The sequence below is a fragment of the Arvicanthis niloticus genome, chromosome 2 (genome assembly GCF_011762505.2).
Source record: "Arvicanthis niloticus isolate mArvNil1 chromosome 2, mArvNil1.pat.X, whole genome shotgun sequence".
NCBI lineage: Eukaryota > Metazoa > Chordata > Mammalia > Rodentia > Muridae > Arvicanthis > Arvicanthis niloticus.
Genome location: NC_047659.1, coordinates 62,468,083 through 62,477,194, shown reverse-complemented (window position 1 = coordinate 62,477,194; position 9,112 = coordinate 62,468,083). Strand labels below are relative to the sequence as shown.

General features: G+C 34.1%; 1 protein-coding gene across 2 annotated transcripts; it reads right to left on the bottom strand.

The window, feature by feature from the left end:
- Positions 1-3,546: 3,546 nt before the first annotated feature.
- On the bottom strand, positions 3,547-8,787 carry LOC117704266 (olfactory receptor 1165-like). 2 transcript variants are annotated; one of them, XM_076929043.1, is made up of 3 exons: positions 8,447-8,787; positions 7,678-7,812; positions 3,547-6,014 (listed from the first exon to the last, which is right to left on the bottom strand). In XM_076929043.1, exon 3 carries the CDS (start codon positions 6,005-6,007, stop codon positions 5,060-5,062), a length of 948 nt encoding a protein of 315 aa, XP_076785158.1. In that variant the 5' UTR covers positions 6,008-6,014; positions 7,678-7,812; positions 8,447-8,787; the 3' UTR covers positions 3,547-5,059. The 2 variants fall into 2 exon arrangements, with proteins under 2 accessions (XP_076785158.1, XP_076785159.1); XM_076929044.1 differs by lacking the exon at positions 7,678-7,812.
- Positions 8,788-9,112: the final 325 nt, after the last annotated feature.

Below are 9,112 nucleotides of genomic sequence, written 5' to 3'. Positions count from 1 at the left end.
TCTCAGCTATTTCTATATAAAATATAGAAAACACCCTAACAATAAACTCAAAGACATGTATTTGCTATAGGCCCTTAAATCACAGGCTATCTCAAATCAGTTTAAAAAAAGATAAAGAAGGACTGGGTCTAAGCCTTGTATTCCTAAATGTGTTATACAGGCACAATGCCTATGAGAGTATCAATGTTCATCTCACTTTTAAATCAATAAGAAACTCGTACCAATGAAAACCTTAAATTCAAAATCACAGTAAATTTTATACCATTTAATAAACTATAACTTCATCTTAATAACAATTATATAGATTTCTACCAATAGGTTATGGCTATGCAATAAATCCTAGCTAATCCTACCTGTTCCAACTAAACCACTACTTTTCCCAAAAAGACAGCCTCAGTCCCCAAGCCCAGGGAATAGTGGCTCTGACTCTTTAATAACTTCTTCAAGCTGATTATGGGCATTGAGACATTAGAATAGGGATGGGGGAAAGAGTAAATTGATAAGTTTCTGATGATAGGTCTTCACTTTATCCAGCTGGAATTCCAGGACATCAGAGGTTCGAGCAAGTCTCCTCAGCTTGCTTAATGAATAGATACACCAAGACTGTGTATTCTGAAATATACAATTCTCAAAACAAATTTTAGTATCAAGATAATTTTTTTGTTTGATTCTGGAATCTAGTCTTCTGGAGGCCTGCCTCTGTCATGTCTAATCCATATTCTGGGAGTTACTATGAGGGTGTGCTCCCACCATCCTCCCATTTGTGCCTCCCTTCTCTCAAATTCCCCAACACTAGGGAATCCAAACTTTCAGGCACCAAGGCCCTACACTTCCACTGATGCCTGGCAAGGCCATCCTCAACTACCTATACAGGTGGAGCCCTGAGTCCCTCCTTTTCTGTTCTCGGGATGGAAATTTTAAAATGGGTACTCCAGCTTGTTCTTAGGATCATTTGCTTGAAAAAATGTTTTTCAGCCTTTTACTCTAAGGTAAAGTTTGTCTTTGTCACTGAGGTGGGTTTCCTGTATACAGCAAAATGATGTGTCCTGTTTATCCAGTCCATTAGCCTATGTCTTTTAATTGGGGAATTGAGTCCATCAATGTTAAGAGATATTAAGGAACAGTGATTGTTGTTTCCTGTTATTTTTGTTATTAGAGGTGGAATTATCTTTGTGTGGCTATCTTCTTTTGGATTTGTTGGAATACGATTATTTTCTTGCTCTTTCTAGGGTATAATGTCTATCCATGTATTGGAGCTTTCCTGCCATTATTCTTTGTAATGCTGGGTTTGTGGAAAGATATTGTGTAAATTTTGTTTTGTCATGGAATATCTTGGTTTCTACACCTATGGTAATTGAGAGTTTTGCTGGGTAAAGTATCCTGGGCTGGCATTTGTGTTCTCTTTGGGTCTGCATGACATCTGTCCAGCATCTTCTAGATTTTATAATATCAGGTGAGAAGTCTGGTGTAATTGTGATAGGTCTGCCTTCATAAGTTACTTGGCCTTTTTCCCTTACTGCTTTTAATATTCTTTCTTTGTTTTGTGCACTTGGTGTTTGGATTATTATGTGATGGGAGGTATTTCTTTTCAGGTCTAGTCTATTTGGAGTTCTATAGACTATATAGTTTACACAATATAGTCTATTTGGAGTGCTTGTATGTTTATGGGCATCTCGTTCTTTAGATTTAGAAAGTTTTCTTCTATAATTTTGATGAAAATATTTATTGGCCCTTTAAGATGGGAATCTTCACTCTCATCTATACCTATTATCCTTAGGTTTGGTCTTCTCATTGTGTCCTCTATTTCCTGGATGTTTTGTGTTAGGAACTTCTTGCATTTTGTGTTTTCTTTGACAGTTGTGTCAATATTTACTATGGTATCTTCTGCACCTGAGATTCTCTCTTCTATCTCTTGTAGTCTGTTGGTGATGCTTGCATTTATGACTCCTGATTTCTTTCCTAGGTTTTCTATCTCCAGGGTAGTCTCCCTTTGTGATTTCTTGATTGTTTCTACTTCCATTTTTATGTCCTGGGTGGTTTTGTTCAATTCCTTCACCTCGTTTGGTTGTGTTCTCTTGTAATTCTTTAAGGAATTTTTGTTTTTCGTCTTTAAGTGCTGCTAACTTTTTATCTGTATTCTCCTCAATTTCTTTGAGAGTGTTATTTATGTCATTCTTAAAGTCTTCTATCATCATCATTAGAAGTGATTTTAAATCTGAATCTTGCTTTCCTAGTGATATGGAGAATTTAGGACTTTCCAGTGTGAGAGAACTAGGTTCTAATAATGCCAAGTACCCTGGGTTACTGATGCTTATGTTCTTGTGCTTGCCTTTCACCATCTGCATCTCCTTACTGCTACCTGCCTTGTCTCTGACTGGAGCCTGTCTTTCCTATTATCTTGGTTGTATCAGAACTGCTTGGGGTGGGTGTTACTGCTGGGGTTAGAGCTGGGGCCCAAAATCTGCTCAGTGCTCAAGCTTAGGCAGGAAAACCAGTGCTCCTGGCCAGAAGTGGCTTCCTGGGTCCTAGTGGTTACTAGTTACTCCGTGTTATGGTGGGCATTACTGTCTGCTTTCTTAAGATACTGCCTGTGTTAGGGCTCCTGGGAGGCCTGCTTCCTCTGGGTTCTGTGAGATTGGGGGTAAAGCTGCCACCCCGTATCTGCCCCTTTAAAATCAGCAATAGGCCTGACGTACATGCCTGCTAATATAAAGTCTTGGGTCTCTATGGAAAAATACTGAAACAGATGTCTATAAACTATTGTAAACAGGCAGCTTTTGTGGAAATCTACCAGCTTGAGTAGTTATTGACCTTGTAAATAGGCAGCCTTGGTGGATAGTACCAACTTAGGTAAGGACAAGTGAGCATAGGAAGACTCATAGTGACCTGACCCCTGAACCTTCACCCAGCTGATACCCTGTTCTGAAAGATATCTAGACTCCCCCTGAACATCTATGCTCCTGTGTCATCCCCTTACCCACATCCTGCATTTTCGTGTTTATAACCCTGTGTTAAAAAGTAAAAATGATGATTTGATAATAATAAATAAAAGAAAAAAAAGAAATGAAAAGAAAACAAATAACACACAGTGTCCCCCTGGCTTTGCTGACTTAGCTTCTGACAATCCATTTTCTTGTTCTCAAATACTTTGAATTATAAAATGTTATTGTGGTTTTTGTTATTATGCTGGGTAAAATAATTTTTATTGATTTCATTTTAAATTTCAAAGTTTGTAGTGAGTTAAAATGTCCTTCAAAATAATTATAGGTCATAATTATTTTCATATTGTAAAATGCAAGTTAATCTGTTAAGCATTTTTTAAAAAATGGATTCCTTTTTGAGAATTTCATATATGAGCACTGTATTTACATAATTTTTTTCTTTCTCTACTTCCTCCCACTCTTCCCAACCCCCAATACTTTTAAAATATATCTTATTTAATTATTGTTCATATATGTATGTATATATGATACATGTATAAATATGTGTGTATATACAAATACTGATAAGTACAGTGTTTTGGGGAAAAATAAAAACACAGGCAGAGAGAGAAAAAAATCAAGCAATACATTTTATTCAAAATTTAGGGGAGAATAAAACATTATTCTGTCTCATGCCTTATTCAGACTAAGATATGGTAACAATGACAAAAAACTTACAATAGTTTTTTGTGAACATAGTCCTGTGAGAGGATCATGTAAGCAAACAGCACATTAATATTTAAGAATAAGTGGTAGCTCAAGAGAATGACATAGTTACTGACAAAGAAGACTATGACATTTTAGAAAAGATCATAAAATATCACCACAAATTAGGCATAGCCCAACTCTGCCAACATGCATGCAACTAGTATCAGACATATGTACCCAGAGTCTAGAAAGTTGTGGTTAAGAACATATATTACTCTTACAGAGAATATGATTTCATGTCACAACATACATACTGGCATCCCACAACTGATTGTAACTCCATTTCCAAATGATCGAACACTTTCTCTGACTTCCATGGACACTGGACTCAGACACATAAACCCACACTGTGACATAATAAAATAAAGATAAAAGATTCTTTAATAACATACATCCAATGAAGAAATGCTTGGTGCATCCCGTGAAGGATATGGCTCTATCCTCAAAATTAGATTTCTTAGCAGTCTTTGAAGAACAACAGTAGAGAAAATAAATAATTAGGAGAGAATCATATATCACTGTAGTACTTCCAAAAAGAAATAGTACAAAAAGCTGTAGTACAGATAAGCATATATAAAAAGCCATATAAAAGTAAGTGATGTTTCACATAACACAAATACTGCTCAGAACAAAATTTATAACATTTTAGCTAGCCTTAGTAGGTTATAAACATTAAGGTTTTGAATATATAAGTTTCAGGTGTACAGACAAAAGTAAGTTTTATAATCTCAGAACAAGCAGATACTATGGTTGATAGAAAAGTTGTAAACGTTATAATTCCCACAGTGTAGTTCTATCTTAGTGAGGGAAGACAGAAATATAGGCACTAAAACTGATCATGTGGAGTTTGTTGAGTGTACTTGATGTAATATGCTTTTTTATTATATGCTGGAGAAAGAAACAAAGGGAATGATCATCCACATGCACTCAGATATGAATGTATACATACTTATCCAGAATTACAAACAAGCACACAAAAGGAACACATATAAAGGCTGGAGAAAGGCAAAGAATTATATAATACAAAATGAAAGGGAAAAGAAGAGTAAAACTACAAGTGAAATGCAAAATCTAATTAAATAAAATTTGGACATCATTAGAGAACAATGATTTAGCTCTCTCTATTCTAAGATAATATCATGATTTCCATTCTCTATAAAGTTAGTTATAGTGAATAATATAACTATTACATACACACACATACATACACACACACTCAAACATACACACAAACACTCAAACACACACATTCTTCCCACAGTTTCTAAAAATTTTATTTTTGTTTCATTATTTTAATATTAGGAATTCCATGAATAAAGAAATTAAGAAAAAGTATTTTAGGTATGTGTGTAAGTGTAGTGTTTATGTATCTATAATGACTGAGAAAGGATTTTTATGTGAATTAACTTCCTCACAGTCTCTTTTACATCCTTATTTCTTAGGCTGTAAATAAGAGGATTAAGCATAGGGATGACCATGCTATAAAATACAGTGGCTATTTTAACAAGAAGCAGTGAACTCTTTGACTTGAACACACAGTATAGAAGGAGAATAATCCCATGGCAGAAAGAGATGGCAGTCAGATGAGGGACACAGGTGGATAAAGCTTTTTGTAGTGCTCCTTTAGTGGGAATCTTGATGACAGTGATGAATATGACAACATAGGAGACAATGATGATAAAGAGGCTACAAATCTCATTGAACATACAAATTAACAAACATGCTATTTGGCTGAAAGAAGAATCAGAACATGCTGCAGAAATTATGGCAGAGTACTCACAGCAAAAGTGGTTAACGATGGTAGATTTACAGTAAGATAGTGCCAAAAGAAAGTATGTCAGTGTGGTGGCACAGAGGCCACCCCATAGGTAAGTCCCAGTTACTAGTAGTGCACAGAGCCTACGAGACATAGCCACTGTGTAGGTCAGAGGGTTACATATGGCCACAAAGCGGTCATAGGCCATTACTGCTAACATAAATGTTTGGGTAACCACACAAGCACAGCCAAAGTAAAACTGGATTATGCATCCTTTGAGGGACATAGATCTGTCCTCTGTTATCAGAAGGTCTAACAGTTTTGGTGCAATCACAGTGGTATAACAAAGATCGACAAAGGATAAATGGCTGAGAAAAAAGTACATAGGAGTATGGAGTTTAGCATTGATCCTGATGACAAAAATCATACCTAGATTTTCCAAAACAGTAATGGTGTATATAATCAAAAAGATCAGGAATAAAGGCACCTGTAAGTTTGGATACTCTGAGAATCCTACGAAGACAAGTAAGACTCCAGTACTCTGATTCACTTGATGTTGCATTTGGAAACTTTTTTTGAGGAAATCAGAGAGTACATCCCAGGCAGCAGGAAACAATGGATGATGTGAATATTATGAAGGGAGACAGAATAATACATGTTAATTTATGACACACCATATATCAACAAGTATTTCAAAAGAACATAGCTAGGTTTTTAATCACAGAGTGTTTCTTATATCAGTAGGAGTAAAACTTCATCTCACTTACTATACACTAAGGAGATATGTACAACCCTGTGTACATACTTTAATGTTATTACTTAGTGACAGGCTACACTCCAAACTGCAAAAAATCCAATTTAGCCACATAAGTCTTAAGATCAATTTCTCTGATAATATTGGTACAGTAATATAGCCTTTAAACTAAGCTGTTAATATACAGATATGCACAATGGCTTTAGAGCCCCAAATAACTCATAAATAATATTTCAGATTTTCCTTAAAAAATTAAACATTCTTTTATTAGATATTATGGTGATTGAGTTTTACTGACTAGTTCTGCATTTCTGTCTTCCTGCCTCTATGTGGAAGCCTTTTAGATTGAAAGTGTATTCATTAGTAGTTACAAACATTAAAACTCTAACTAAAAAATAAGAAATTACATAGATTCTTGTTCATCTTGGTAAAAGGATATGCATGGAAAGTAATATGGTATAAAATCCTAAATTGTTTTGAAGTACAATGATATAAACACAATGTAAAAAGTACTGAAATTTACAATTGAATTTAGTGTCATAAGCATGATTTTAACATCTTGACACAATTTAGCTAGACACTAATAGTCAATACTCTGTGGACTCTGCTAATGTAAGACAGGTTCGCAAGGTCAAGTCATTTTCAGTACTCATTCATCTAGCCCATAGATCATCAATACCAATGGTAGAGAACCATATTTATCATTAATTGCTTTTATGGTTGAACAAAATGTTCAATTTTAAATATAAATGTTAATTTACATTATTTAGGGGGACCTTGCTAGTTTGGAAGACAGAGGTATAATACAAACCACCATTTTCACAATGCAAACCAAAAATCTTGTTTTTTCTTTAGTGTATCAAGCCATCTGCAGTGATTTTTCCCCCTTTTTTGTTTCATGGGTTAAAATTCCCTTCTGCAAGAATCTACTTGGCCTGAATTCTCCTGATGGCATTGCTTAGACAATGATCACTCAATGTGATATTTCATATAGTAGTTTATATTCAAGCAAAAATTCTTATTGTTCAATCATGTGCAATCTTCAAATATTTAGATTTCTTAGCACTTTCTAGCAAGCTTGATTCTATAAAACTAGGTTACTTGTTATTTTTGGTTGGCTTTAAATGTCTCAAAATTTTACAGTGTTCTGGTTGGAATTTGACATTCAGAAGTAAATATATTCTTTACTTTTACAGTTTTTACTTGTACTTCTGATGATTGTAACTTTTGTAGATAAATGCTACATTTTGAATAGTAAATAATATACTTTTCAATATGTAGATATTTTATATTCATTCCTATTTCATATGTAATATCATTTTGTCATCGTGCATATCTAAACCATCTTTCTTCCTCTTTGTATCAATTTGATATTTAATTAACTTTATCTGGAACTAAGATCATTCCATCCAACAACCTTGTCTTTAGTATGTACATAACATGGCTTACTATTCAAGCATTAATAATAGCCCACTTACTGAGTTGTTTTCTATGAACAGATGAGACTTCTGTAAGATCATCAACTGGATCGAGTCAGCATGAATTAAAATTCTGCTTCAGTGAACTATTCATATGTGGCTGCAACAAGTTGTTTAAAGTCTGTTCCCCATTTCCTTGCACATGAAAATATATTGAGGAATTACTAACTCAATATTATTGAGTCACTGTTATTGTTCTGATGTACCTTAAGATCTTAATTGTAGACCCATAAATATTATATTACACTTTGCAGTGAATTATCACAAAACATAGACTGGTTTTTCCTTTGTGTCATCATTTCCTGAGTTTACTTAGACTTTGTAATACAGGAGAAACAACTATGGAATTTTTAAGTTATTTTTTATAGATACTGTAGGTACAAATAAGAAACCAGAAATGGAAGCATGTTGGCAGAGATACACTAAAGTGAATGTCCACCCTCATCTTATTATGAGTATTCTTAAGCTTTCAGCTATAGCTTCTTGCAGTATCTCAAACTATCACTCATTGTTTTTAATCTTTTCATTTTATTCCAGTTAGGGAAAAACCAAGAAGTACTCATTATGCACTCTTGAGTGGATTCTAACTTCACAGCATTTATATTTATCAAATTATCAGTGTCTCTGTGAGAATTATTTATATGTCCATGCAGTCAAAGAGTTTTAAAATTGAAAGTTTAATTAATATCATTTTAATCCCTCCAATGGGAATAGCTCAAGGACACAATCAAGTCAAGATTTTTACAGTTGCAATAAAATAGTTCAGTACCTTCTATTATGAATCTCAGATGAATCCTATGGTGTTACCTCCACTAGCTTCACAGAGTTCCTTCTCTAACAAAAATATACCTTTATCTTAGAGTCTAGCATATCTGACATGATAATTAACCATCCATCCGAAACAAGGCAGACTCTGTAGGCTCATTTATCAATGATTTCTGTAACCAATCCAATAAATTTTAAAACAATAAATTTTCTAAAAGTTTGGCTAAAGACAACTAATTTGGAATTAAGTCATAAGAGTTTCATCCTAAAAATGTGTTACTAGAAAAGCCAAGAAAATTTTATTCATTATTAAAAGAATAATGGACAGCATACAAATGTTCTTGTTGGGAGTAAGGCTCTGAAGCCAAGTTTGGAGATCAAAGAGTCTTGCTTTAAGTCTGAATGCATGGCCCCAGGGATTCAAACGGCAGAAATCTTGAGCAAATACTTACCATTAACTAGAAACAAGTTTACTAAGAAAACAGTTTTCCAATTATGAGTATAATTAATCTAAATCACCAAATCATATGGGACACTTCAACAGGTTGATTATCTTTAGTAGAAAAATTATACCAATTTATAGCAACCATTGTTCAGTTAATTGATTTCTGAATATATGACACCTCAAAAATTATATCCTGCATTATTTATCAGTTTGCTTTATTTTCTT